The sequence below is a fragment of the Microcaecilia unicolor genome, chromosome 2 (assembly GCF_901765095.1).
Source record: "Microcaecilia unicolor chromosome 2, aMicUni1.1, whole genome shotgun sequence".
NCBI classification, from domain to species: Eukaryota; Metazoa; Chordata; class Amphibia; order Gymnophiona; family Siphonopidae; genus Microcaecilia; species Microcaecilia unicolor.
This window is the reverse complement of record NC_044032.1, coordinates 431,874,143-431,887,252: the sequence shown is the minus strand read 5'-3', so window position 1 is coordinate 431,887,252 and position 13,110 is coordinate 431,874,143. Positions and strand designations below refer to the sequence as shown.

Here is a 13,110-nt window from a genome sequence, read left to right as displayed (position 1 = left end):
CCAGCCCCGATAGAGCTGAACAACTAAGCTGCCATCCACCACCAATGATGTCACTTCCTCCCCCACTCTTCTTTTATTCCCCAGCCTTTCACTAATGCTTTCCTTTCTTCACACCCCCTTCCATCCAGCATCTCTTTGCCTCTGACATGCAGCACTTCCCGCCTCTCTCTCTTCCCTCCTTTTTCTGTACCATTCAGCATTGCACCCCTCTCTCTCTCTTCCACCATCCAGCATTGCCCCATCTTTCTCTCTCTACTCTTCCCATGCAGTATTAGCACCATCTTAATCTCGCACCCCACCCATTGCCTGCTCTCTCTGTCTCTCACCATTTAGCATTGCCCCTGCCTCTTTTTACCCTCCCCCCCTCTAGCATTGCTCCTGTCTCTCTCTACCCCAGCTTCAACACCTCTCAGCACTGCTCCTCTCTTACACTAGCCCCAGCATTGCTCCTTCCGCTCCTGCCCCCCTAAATACTTCTCCCGTCTCTCTCCCCCTAAGCCACCCTCCGAACTGTAGCACTTTTCCTTCCTTCTCTCCTGTTGCCATCTCTGGCAGCTGCAGTACTAATTATACAGCAATGCCGCACAGGACCTCAGCTCTCTGCACGCTGCAGCTGCTTCCTCCGGACCCGCCCCGCCTCCTCCGATATAACTTCCTCTTTGGAAGGAGGCAGGACTGGTCAGGAGGAAGCAGCCATAGCATGCAGAGAGTTTCAGTTGCGCATGACTTTGCTGTGTAATTAGTACTGCGGCCGCCAGAGATGACAAGAGGAAGGAGAGAAAAAGTGCCACAGCTCGGGTGCAGCTTATGGGGAGAGAGAGGGAGAGGCAGTAGTGGGAAGGTAGCAATGGTTTTGATGCTAAGAAGCTTAGCTGAAATTGGGTGGCGGAGCAGTTGGGGGGAAGAGGGGGTGGTGGTTGGGAGGCGAGGATAGGGGAGGGCAGACTTATACGGTCTGTACCAGAGCCGGTGATGGGAGGCGGGACTGGTGGTTGGGAGGCGGGAAATACTGCTGGGCAGACTTATATGGTCTGTGCCCTGAAAAGGACAGGTACAAATTCAAGGTAAGGTATACACATATGAGTTTGTCTTGGGCAGACTGGATGGACCATGCAGGTCTTTTTCTGCCGTCATCTACTATGTTACTATGTTACTATGCCAGGGCCGCAGGACCCCTAGGAGCGAGAGGCCCTGTGCAGCTGCCCTGGTCTGTCGCCCCTGTCACCCAAGACCGGCCCTGATAGGAGTAGATTTTCAGCCCACAGCAATCAGCAGTTTTTAAGCCACTAATGGCTGTGAACTGAGTTAATCCAAAATATTCAGTGCTGGGCCATGTCCAGACTCTGACATTGAATATCTGGCTGTCCGTGGTCACCTGAAAGTGAACCGGGAACCAACCAATATTGAGACCGGTGCCCAGTTAGCTTGGCAGATTGAGTTAGGACAGGCTTTTTGCTGTCTTGACTTTATCTGCTTACTTAGCCAGTTGGTGGACTGAACTTTGCCACTAACCAGTTAAATTCCAGATCTGCGCCCTAGTTCCTTAGCACTCACCAGACAGTGCTTGGCATTCACAGGCAATATCAACAGCATTAACCACTTAAGTGCTGCTGAATACTGGCAGATGGCCAGCTCAGTAGCATTAGAAGCATAGAAACATGACGGCAGATAAGAGCCAAATGGCCCATCCAGTCTGCCGTTCCTCAGTAACCACTAACTCCTCCTTTTTCTAAGGGATCCCACATGCCTGTTCCATGCTTCCTTAAATTCTGACACAGTCTTCGTCTTCACTACCTCCACCAGCAGGCCATTCCACGCAGATTCCTCCTACGCATATTTCCTCTCAATTTGTTTCCTATTCCCTCCCGTTCCAGGGTTTTCCTTCATTTGGAAAAGGCTCACCACTGAGGCATTACATTAAACTCTTTTGAATATCAGGTCCATTGTGTTTAAAGCAGCAGACTGATGACCAGGGAAGTCAGGATACAAATCCTGCTGACGCTCATGTATTTGGGCAAGTCGGTTCACCCTCCATTGCCTCATGTATTACTTATATGCATTAATGCACATTAACACATTAATGCAAGTTATGTGCTTCATAAATAGGGCCTCATTGACAGTAATGGGGTTTGGTAAATCCATTCCTTAGATTGTAAATTCTCTGGGAACAGAGAAATACCTATTGTACTTGAGCGTAACTTGTCTCAACCTATGAATTTTAAAACTTCAAGCTAAATACAACAAATGTGTTGCAAATTGTAGAATGGCACTAGTATTTCTGAGCTGTCTTCCCTAGCATAGCATGGCATTGCTATTGCATCTTGTTCCAGGCTTGCTATGCCTGTTCTCAGGATTTGCTGATTTGTGTTGGGCGCCGGTATTTACACCAGTTGAAAGCTGATGTAGATGCTGACGTCCAACTCCTGGCATTTTGGCACGGAAATGGGGCTATTCCATAACCCCGCACAACTTTTCAGAACATCCCTGTCCTGGCCATGCCCTCTTTAGAGTTTTGCACTAGGTTATTTAGGCACACAAGGTTATAGAATAACGCACAGGCAGGTGCATGCACAAATCCCAATTATTGCCAATTCACTGCAATAATTGTTACCATCAATTAATTGCTAGTTAATCACTGTTTACATAATTAAGATCCACACATCTTGCATCCACGCTCAATTTTTGGCACCAGAATCTCAGTGAGGACAATCCAAGGAGGATAACAAAGAAGTCTTTTTATAGAAAATACTAAAAAACGGCCTGACGTGGCTGCGTTTCGGCCCTAAGGCCTGCCTCAGGGGTCTTGATCAATCTCTGGTGTTGCAGCTCACAGCACGTCATTTGTTACTCGGCAATTTAACAAACAAAGCATTTGATTTACAAGACTTGTGTGTTTACTTTCTCCAGTGTAGAATATTACACTGCAACACCAGAGATTGATCAAGACCCTGAGGCAGGCCTTAGGGCCGAAACATGGCCTTGTCGGGTCGTTTTTTAGTATTTTCAATAAAAAGACTTCCTTGTCATCCTCCTTGAATTGTCCTCACTCCTTTTTTTTTTGGTTCTCACGGTTCAGTGAGGTCCCTTTTTCCTCCTTTTTTCCCCTCCTTTTTGGTTGTTTTGCCAGAATCTCAGTGCCATATATAGAATCCAGGGGATGATGCTTTTATAAAATTAGCACTTTTATGTTCCTTTCCTCCTTAGGCAATATGTTATCCTCATGCTGTGGAAAAGTAGAGGTTATATTTTCCTGCCTGGGTACCCTGTTATCCTCATCCTATATAAAAGTAGGGGTTTTGTTTTCCTAGAACCTTATTTTATGTGTGTGATAAGTGTCTATTTGAATATGTAAAATGTTTATAAAATTGCCACTTATGAGACTGTCCTTAATGGATATAATTTTTATAGCAGGACACATAAGTTAAACATCCAAAAAGACACCTATTGCAAGCCTGGTTTGTAATGAGCTCACTCAGGGGTCCTTTTAGTAAGGTGTGCTGGAAAATGGCCTGTGGTAGTGTAGGTGCGTGTTTTGGCCGTGTGCAGAATCATTTTTCAGCGCACCTGTAAAAAATGGCTTTTTTTTGGGGGGGGGGGGCGAAAATGGATGTGCAGCAAAATGAAAATTGGCACGCGTCCATTTTGGTTCTGAGACCTTTAACCCCAGCCATTGACTTAGCAGTAAGGTCTCACGCGTTAACCGGGTGGTAATGGTCAACATGCATTCAAATGCTGATTACCGCCCACTTGCCAGAAAATAAAAATATTTTCCGATTCGCGTAAAAAAATGAAATTACCACCCGGGCCACGCAGTAGCCAGGCGGTAACTTGGAATTGACGCGTGTTGGGTGCGGATAGGCACTTACGCAGCTTGGTAAAAGGACCCCTCACTTCTCAAGAAATATGTGTATTTTTTCAGTACCGATTATAGAATATGCTTAGTTGATATTTCAACGCCTAAATCTATGCACATCTATTTACACCAACGAAAACGTGATGTACATCCCGGCATGTAGAATTAGGCGCACTGAGCCATATTCTATAACTAGGCGCGTAAATTTCATAATGCAACGAAATGCCCATTTCCCAGTCTGTAACCACGCCCCTTTTTGCCTGCATGCATTAGAAGTTTGGTGCACATCGTTACAGAATACGCTTAGTGAGTTGTGTGCCTAAGTTCTAATTAGTGCCAATTAGTGCTCATTATTGCTTTAAGTGCTGTTATCGGCCCTCATTAGCTTGTTAAGTTACATGCACTGTTATTGAATTGGCGCAGATACTGCACCTAACTTTATGTGAGGTTTATAGAATAGCGCTAAGTTAAATTTTTATTGACACCAATTTTTTTGGTACCATATTCAGAATCTGGTCCATGGGGCCAATTTTCTGAGCCCTGCAGATGGTCCGTTCTATAATTTCCCTGAAAGTGTGTAATAAAGACATGTCTACCTTTGCTAATTAGATCTATTTTTCCAGGGTAAGAAAAAGAAGAGGAAGAGAGAAAAGCTGCAGGAAGCTACACCAGGTATGTTACTGTCGCCTGCCTCCCACTTCTCTATTATTTGTTTTGAAACAATGGATTTCCTCCCGCTACTTTGGGATTCCGGCTCAGTAGGACTATGTGTAAACTTCTGCCGCTTCACTGAGAATTCTGCAGGTAGTTCCTTTTGCCTTGGCTCTTGTTTGGTTTCTCAGTTTTGTTGGTTCTTTTTGGGTTTTTTTCCTCTGTGCTCAGAACTGTTTAAAGATATGTGTATGTTCCTTCTATTTTTTTATTTTTTATTTTGCTCTAAGGAAAATATATCCTTTTTTTTTTCCTTAGATTTCAATTGACCCTGCCCACATTTCTTTTTCTTAATTATTAGGGTTGATATTTCATGTCTATTCATGTTTTCTGATTTATGATACTGGACTAAGGCAAGTTGTATTTTTCCTTTTCAAGTTATGCTTGAGATACTATTAAAATTTTCTAAAAATAACAAATAAAAGGATATGAGTGCTGAGTGAAGAAAGCTGATGGAAGAGAAAAGTGAGACAGGGCCTGTGTACTACCATCTCCTTCCTCTTAAATACGCACAAGGCCCACCCACTCGCCCACCTATTACTGTGATAATGATTATTATTATCATCATCACTGAGGTCCTTTATCTAAGCTGCGGCAAAAAGTGACCTTAGCGCACCCTTCTGCAGCTTTTTCCCCATATGCTAAGGCTCTTTTTAGCAGAGCATTAAAATGGAGGTTTTTTTGTATGGCCATGCACTTATGTTACAATAAAATGCAAAACAGATCAGAAATCAATAAGAGGAGCGGTTTATTAAAACTGTTACCCGACGTGGCCATGTTTCGCCAACAGGCTGCATCAGGGATAAAAACAAAAACATAATTAATTATAATAAATAAATACTCAACAATTCATAAAAAATAAAAATTTGAAATCACAAGTTATAAGCACATTAAAAAAACAAGCAAATAAAATACTTACATAAAGAGGACAGGCATATGTAAGATGTAAAATATTTGTTTTAAAAATACTTCATTGAGTGTCCCCTCAATGAAGTTCCACACCACTCAGGATTTTGTAGACTTCATTCATATCTTCTCTCAGCTGTCTCTTTTTCAAGCTGAAGAGCCCTAACCTCTTTAACCTTTCCTCATATGAGAGGAGTTCCATTCCCTTTATCAGTCTGGTTGCTCTTCTTTGAACGTTTTCTAATTGCACCATATCTTTTTTGAGATACAGTCTCTAGAGGTTCAGTTTTAGGTGCTCAGTCCTCAATAATAGAATATAAAGGTGGTCATAGGAACATAAGCATTGCCATACTGGGACAGACCGAAGGTCCATCAATCCTCTTGTTTCCATCAGTGGCCAATCCAGGCCACAAGTACCTGGCAAGATTCCAGAACAATAAAACAGATTCAAAGCTGCTTATCATAGAAGTAAGCAGTGGATTTTCACAAATCCATCTTAATAATGGCTCATGGACTTTTCTTTTAGGAAGTTATCCAAATCTTTTTTGAACCCTGCTAAGCAAACTGCTTTTACCACATTCTATGGCAACGAATTCCAGAGTTTAATTACACGTTTGAGTGAAGAAATATTTTCTGCGGTTTATTTTAAATTTTCTACTTAGTAACTTCATTGTGTGTCCCCTAGTCCAAGTATTTTTGGAAAGAGTAAACAAGCGATTCACCTCTACCTGTTACATTCCACTCAGTAGTTTATAGACCTCTATCATATTTCCCCTCAGTTATCTTTTCTCCACGCTGAAGAGTCCTAGCCATTTTCGCCTTTCAACATAGGGAAGTTGTTCCATCCCCTTTATCATTTTCGTCGTCCTTCTCTGTACCTTTTCTAATTCCACTATGTCTTTTTTGAGATGCAGCAACCAGAATTGCACACAGTATTTGAGGTGAAGTCACACAATGGAACAATATAAAGGTGTTATAAGTTCTCAATTTTGTTTTCCATTCCTTTCTTAATAATTCCTAATGTTCTATTTGCTTTCTTGTTCGCCGCTGCACACTAAGCAGAGTGTTTCAACATATCAACAATGACACCTAGATCCTTTTCCTGGGCAGTGTCTTCTAATGCAAAACCTTGCATCACATAGATATAGGTTGGGTTCTTCTTTCCCACATGCATCACGTTGCACTTGCTCACATTAAACGTCATCTGTCATTTGGATTCCCAGGCTCGTAAGGTCCTCTTACAGTTTTTCACAATACTCTTGAGATTTAACAACTTTGAATAACTGTGTGTCGTAAACAAATTTAATTACCTCACTAGTTATTCCCATCTCTAGATCATGTAATAAATATGTTAAAAACCAACGGTCCCAGCACAGACCCCTGGAGACCCCCACTATGTACTCTTCTCCATTGAGAATATTGGCCATTTAACCCTACTTTCTGTTTTTAATCTTTTAATCAGTTTTTAATCCACAATAAGACATTCTATCCCATGACTTTTTAATTTCTTCAGGAGTCTTTCTTGAGGTACTTTGTCAAGTTCCAGATACACAATATCGACCGGCTCACTTTTATGCACAAGTTTATTCAACTCTTCAAAGAAATGTAGTAGGTTAGTGAGGCAAGATTTCCCTTCACTAAATCCATCTTCTTTAGCGTCCCTCCGGACCGGCCCAGGATTGAACTGATGGGTTGTGCACTCCTCTCAGCAGGTGAAGACTGAGAACTTCTGAAAAAAAGACCCTATTTCTTCTGTTCTTATGTACTCAGGGAATCTGTGTGTAGAGGCTGTGTTCTTTTGGTAGTGTTTTCAGCCTCTGGGGTGTTTCAGTTTGTAAAATGGATGTTCATGCTGGACGTTTCCAGCACATGAATGTCCATTTCACTTATTTCTGAGCAGGATGTATCCTCTTCGAAAATACATGTGAGATGGATGTTCTGACTTGGATGTCCTTTCAAAAATGTTCCTCTTTATGTGCTTAAACCCCTCCACATGCAGTGGAGCCATTTTCTGTATATGAAACTGGATTTATATATGAAATAGGTTTCACACAGTGACCTTTAGTGGGCAATTTTCAAAGCCATTAAAGCAGCTGAGAAAAGCATGTGGGATTTGAAAATTGCCTACCATCAGTGTAGGTAGAATTATCTTTGTTATTCTATAATACAGGTAATCTTTCTGTCCTTGTTTTGGGGTTAGATGCCACCCGAAACAGTTTTTTCAGTTTCGACCAAAACTGCAGCTGAAACTTATTGCCTAGTTTCAGCCAAAACCAAAACTAAACACTAAAGTTTGGTCGTGTGAATGTGAACCAATGAGGCCCACTTTGGATTGTCAGAGCTTGTGGTTGGCAGCCCTCTGCTAAACCCACAGGAGTTTATTACCCCCCCCCCCCCCCCCAGTCCCAGGAAATGCAAGCACAGGCTAACTGGGAGAGCCATTTTAACATGGACTTCTCAACAAGTCTGACTTATTTAGGTTCCCAAGTCAATGCAGATGATGCAGTTAAATATCCTCTAAAGTCAGGAACTTTGTGAGAATGTGTTAAAACAAAACAAAACATGATTACCAGCTTTTTATGCTTACCTAAACTGTGCACAGGTAACAAGAGAAAGTAGCACTGAGAAGTTTCCTGTTTTGTATTTAGTTATAAAACTGATTAAGGACAAACACGGTATAGATTCTTAACAAAATAAGGTAAACTAGCCCAGACACTGGTCTATACTGCGGATATTATACCAGCCTGATGCACAATCCAGAATAACAAAAGGCCGGTGATGTTACTGAATGCAGGGACTATGTGCTCTGAAAAATGACAATCAAAAGCAATACATTTCTCAAATTATTTTCTAATATATAAACTTCATTTCGTTGTAATATAATTTCCCTATTAGCTGACCAATACTTGTGCTCGAAAACGATCACTGCATCCTTTTTCATAGAATCTAGCTTCTGCATGCCTCAAGTTTGATTAAAACACTGCATCTTCATCATACCCAACAGAGCCTGGAAATTCTTTAGTATCACCCAAACAGTATTCAAGCCAGAATATATATAATAGTTTAAACAATGAAAGATCATATTTTATCTCCAAGCAAAATGGCCTCCATACACATGGAATTCAGCTGATGAAAACTGAAACTAAAAGCCACACTGCTTTTACAACAGCTGACTTTGCACCACATTTGGAGTGACAGCTGATGTCATAGCTCCACAAATGTTCGGCTTCTACCGAAAACACATGGCCAAAACTGAAACCATGGCCATAGCCTTTCGGCCGAAACCAAAACCTGGCAGAAAGAGGATTTTGGACCAGTTTCAGTACTGAAACCAATACTGATATTCAGTCTGCCTCTACTTGGGATGTTCCTAGGCTAGGGAGAAGGTCAGTATACAATATGTATAGCTTTGTATAATCAAAAGCATTCATGTGTCTGGCATAAATTACCTGCAGAGAGATTATGTATAAATTTCTGCAGATAATAGTTTTGGAGTAGTAATTAAAGCAAAGCTACTCATGTAGTGTTCCTTGGATTATTTGTGTAAACCCCATGGGTAAAAACTGTGCACAGGATTTGATCCATCAAGGTTATTTTGATTATTTGCCCTTCAAGGTTTTCAAAAGTCAAGTGGCTCTTCAACAAGCAGAGAAGGACTGGATCCTAGACCGGCCACAGGAGGGGTGGGGGGTGAAACTAGTTGTGAGGTGGGGGAGCACCCACTGATAATGCAGCTACCTGGCTTGGATCCCCTTAAGATGATGCAGATGCCTCAGGCAGCCTTATAGGAGCTCCTGTCAATCCCATGGCAGCAGTGAGTCTTGGTGCTCCAAGTGGTTATCTGTGTTTTACTATTCCCTCTGTAGTCCTGACTAGATCTTGCGTATTGTATTGAGTAGCAGTCAGACTGTGGGATTAAGTGCAAAAGAGCGGGTCATGCCAGGAAAATTCCTTTAAAATACTTTATTCATGTGAGGACTAAAAAAGCCTGACACTGGCTGTGTTTTGCCCATGCAAGGGCTGCGTCAGGTGCTATGGAGGGCCATAATCGAATGGGGCCGGCCATCTATAAGGACAGCCATCTCTAACGCTGGCCCCGTCAAGCGGCGTACCCGACTGTATTATCGAAACAATATGGCCGGCTATCTTTCGTTTCGATAATACGGTTGGGGCCGGACAAATCTCTTAGAGATCGCCGACGTAAGAGATGGCCGCCATTGGTTTTCGCCGATAATGGAAACTAATGGCGGCCATCTCAAACCCGGCCAAATCCAAGGCATTTGGTCGTGGGAGGAGCCAGCATTTGTAGTGCACTGGTCCCCGTCATATGCCAGGACACCAACCGGGCACCCTAGGGGGCAGTGCAGTGGACTTCACAAAATGATCCCAGGTACATAGCTCCCTTACCTTGGATGCTGAGCCCCCCAAAACCCACTACCCACAACTGTACACCACTACCATAGCCCTTAGGGATGAAGGGGGGCACCTACATGTGGGTACAGTGGGGTTTGGGGTGGGGTTTGGAGGGCTCCCATTTACCACCACAAGTGTAACAGGTAGGGGGTGATGGGCCTGGGTCTGCCTGCCTGAAGTGCACTGCACCCACTAAAACTGCTCCAGAGACCTGTATTCGCTGTCATGGACCTGAGTATGACATCTGAGGCTGGCATAGAGGCTGGCAATTAATATTTTTAATCATGTTTTTTTGAGGGTGGGAGGGGGTTAGTGACCACTGGGGGAGTAACGGGAGGTCATCCCCGATTCCCTCCAGTGGTCATCTGGTCATTTGGGGCAACGTTTTGTACCTTATTCGTAATAAAAACAGGTCTGGGTGAAAACGTCCAAGTTTTAGTCCTGGACGTATTTGCTTTTTTTCCATTATGGCTCAAAGACGTCCAAGTCTTAGGAACGCCCAAGTCCCGCCTCGACCACGCCTCCGATACGCCCCCTTGAGGTTTGGACGTCCTTGCGACGGACTTCAGAGAAAGATTTCCAAAATCGGGTTTCGATTATACCGATTTGGACATCTCTGTGAGATGAACGTCCAATGCCGATATATGTCACTTTGGATGTCCATCTCTTTCCAAAATGAGCCTGATAATCTATTCAGCAGCAGTACATACAGCATGCACCTGAATGTGAAACACACATTGGTGTCTGTTTTCTGCACCTTTAAATATTACGTTTTTCAAAAACTTTTTTTTTAAATTGGAAGGCTTATATTTAAATGCAGGAAATGGGCACCAATGTGTGCTTTCACTCGGACTTGCGCACATTTGTTTCTTGCTACTGGTGCTTATGGGCTTGCACGGGCTTCCTTCTGCATCCAAACTGTATTAAAAACTGGTAGGTTTTAAAGAAAGAATCATGAGAAATCCTCTCTTCAAACACCCTACACCCTAATGCCTGCTCTGAGTGGGCGTTATTTTTTCAGCAGTAAGGGCGGCTTTGTTTTGTGCACTGTTCTCTGAGTATTGGGAGGGAATAGGAAATGACCTCATTAACCTGCATTTCACTACATTAGCATGCCATGCGCACTAATCTCTGGTGCACTCGTTTCCCGTGCCAAAGCATCTGAGCATTCTTCGTTCATTAATGCGGGTGCTAGTTCGCTGCTAATGGGGCATCAGTGAGCTACAAGCCCTCGTGCTAATGGTAATGCATGCTGTCTAAATTCCTGCCCACAGTTGTGTTGTATTTCCCCCTTAATCAGTTAATTATTCTTCCTACAGTTTTTACTGCAAAGGTGAACAAGCCTTCTTGGCTTTGAATTACCAAAAAAAAAAAACAGTCTACCTAGCTTTTTTGATTCTTTATACCACCCCAAGCCTGCGACTGCTTCGTTGAAGAGAACCTTTTCTGATTGAATAGCACATTTCATCTCTTTTGTTTATGTCCAAGCTGATCTGTCTATTGAGGGGCGGGACTAGGTTCATAAAGCGAGATCCATTTAATATTAATTATAACCTTCCCACCTCATGTTTTACATTAATTCACTGAAGAGAAAGAAAATGACAGAAAATGGTTCAAAGGGAAAAAAAATGTTCTCTGCATAAAGAAAAGCAATGTTTTAGACGGACACAATACATCCCAAACAATCTAATCAGGGTGATCTTAATGAGATGCAAAACTGTTTATCAGGAAGGCTCTAGGAAGTGAGAATATTTGAGGAATTAGAAGAGATATGTAAGGCTGTGATGTGAGTTCAGTCTACCGTACTTTACTGATTTTCTGCTTACAGACCCGGATGCAGCAGCTAGTTTTGGCAGTATATTCAAGGTCTGTTTGAGGCTTAGAAACTGGCTGTTCTATTTTATCAAAAAGAAAAAAAAGGGGGGGGAACGTTCTGATATGCCAAAACAGATATCACCCCATTGACAAAGTTACTTTTTCTTGTTTCCGTTTTTGTTTTATTGCTGACAACCCTTAGCTAGGTTATCCCACCTGTATGATAAGTGACTGTACTTGTCTTTTCCAAAATCAAAGTTGCTTACCGTTCACAGATGTTCTCTGTAGTCCAGTGAATCCCCAATCACTCCCTCCCCTCCTGTAGCTAAGCAGTCTTAGCTGGTTAGCTATAGATTTGGAATGAGGAGCACAGTGGGAGTGGGAGTGGGCATGAGCATGGGAACTGCTGCACTTGCCCAGGTGTTTCTTAATGTTGTGGGGACAGTTCCAGAAACTGTCTCATCAGAGCTGAATAACCATATCACTCCTGTTTGTGACATGAGCATGTTCCAGTCTTCAGAGAACACCTGTGACAGGTAAACAAACACGCTTTCTATGTAGATGTAATTTTCATTTGCTAATCCTTGCCTGGTTGAGTTGACTCAAGGTATTGGTAAGATTACTGTACTTTTTTCCATTTTTTTTTAATCTTCTTAATCAAAGTGAGTTGGCGTGAGAAACATGAATACACGTCCAACAGTCAAAACTCCACTAAGAAATAACATCCACAGGGTGTTAAAAGCTGCCCACTAACCCCAGGTTTTCAAAGTCACTTTAAGATGGTTCAGACCCTTTTTTTCAACCTGTACTGGACTATGGGCTAGAAGGCTGAAACGCCCAGCATGTTTAGAAATAGTTCAGAAAACCAATTAAGCACTCTGACAACAAGGAGATGTTTGGCAATTAAATCTGTGGAAAATGTACTATGAAATAGGAATAATTTGGGGAGTGGGAGGGGGAAACCTCTTCACTGGCAATTTTATTATTTTAAAAAGACAATTTTTTCAGATACAGGCCCCCCAAGAATGACAGCAGCGTACATCTGAAGCATGGTAAGAGACCTCACCAAAGCCGTTGTATCTATCGTTAGCTGGGAATGCGATCCTCACAACGCCATAGACTACGAAAGAGAAGGACGCTAAATGCTGTAGCAATTTCTAATGGCAAAGAAAAAGTAAATGAGGGGATTCATTTTTGGGGAGTGGGAGAGGAGAATTGGTTTTGTGGTTGTTATATTGACTGTTGGAAAGCAAATTGTATATTTTTGATCTTGTATTTCATTGACCAGCTGTAAATCTTCCTATAGATCACAGAGACCTAAGTTCAAATCTACTGGGCTGGGCCAGTGCACATGGCCCTGTAAAAGGAGATTTCATTCTGAGGGGTGGGGGAAGTTATATTATATTGGCCCT

General features: G+C 42.5%; 1 protein-coding gene across 3 annotated transcripts in view; it reads left to right on the top strand.

Moving 5' to 3' along the window:
• Positions 1 to 13,110, top strand: part of LEF1 (lymphoid enhancer binding factor 1) — a 248,260-nt gene that overhangs the window by 202,247 nt on the left and 32,903 nt on the right. Inside the window, exons 9-10 of one of the 3 annotated variants that reach the window (XM_030190798.1) lie at positions 4,477 to 4,525; positions 12,713 to 12,750. In XM_030190798.1, the coding sequence (XP_030046658.1) occupies positions 4,477 to 4,525; positions 12,713 to 12,744 (81 nt within the window). In that variant the 3' untranslated portion in view covers positions 12,745 to 12,750. Of the gene's footprint in view, positions 1 to 4,476; positions 4,526 to 12,706; positions 12,751 to 13,110 lie in introns of all 3 variants that reach the window. The other 2 variants (XM_030190797.1, XM_030190796.1) reach the window with 2 other exon arrangements.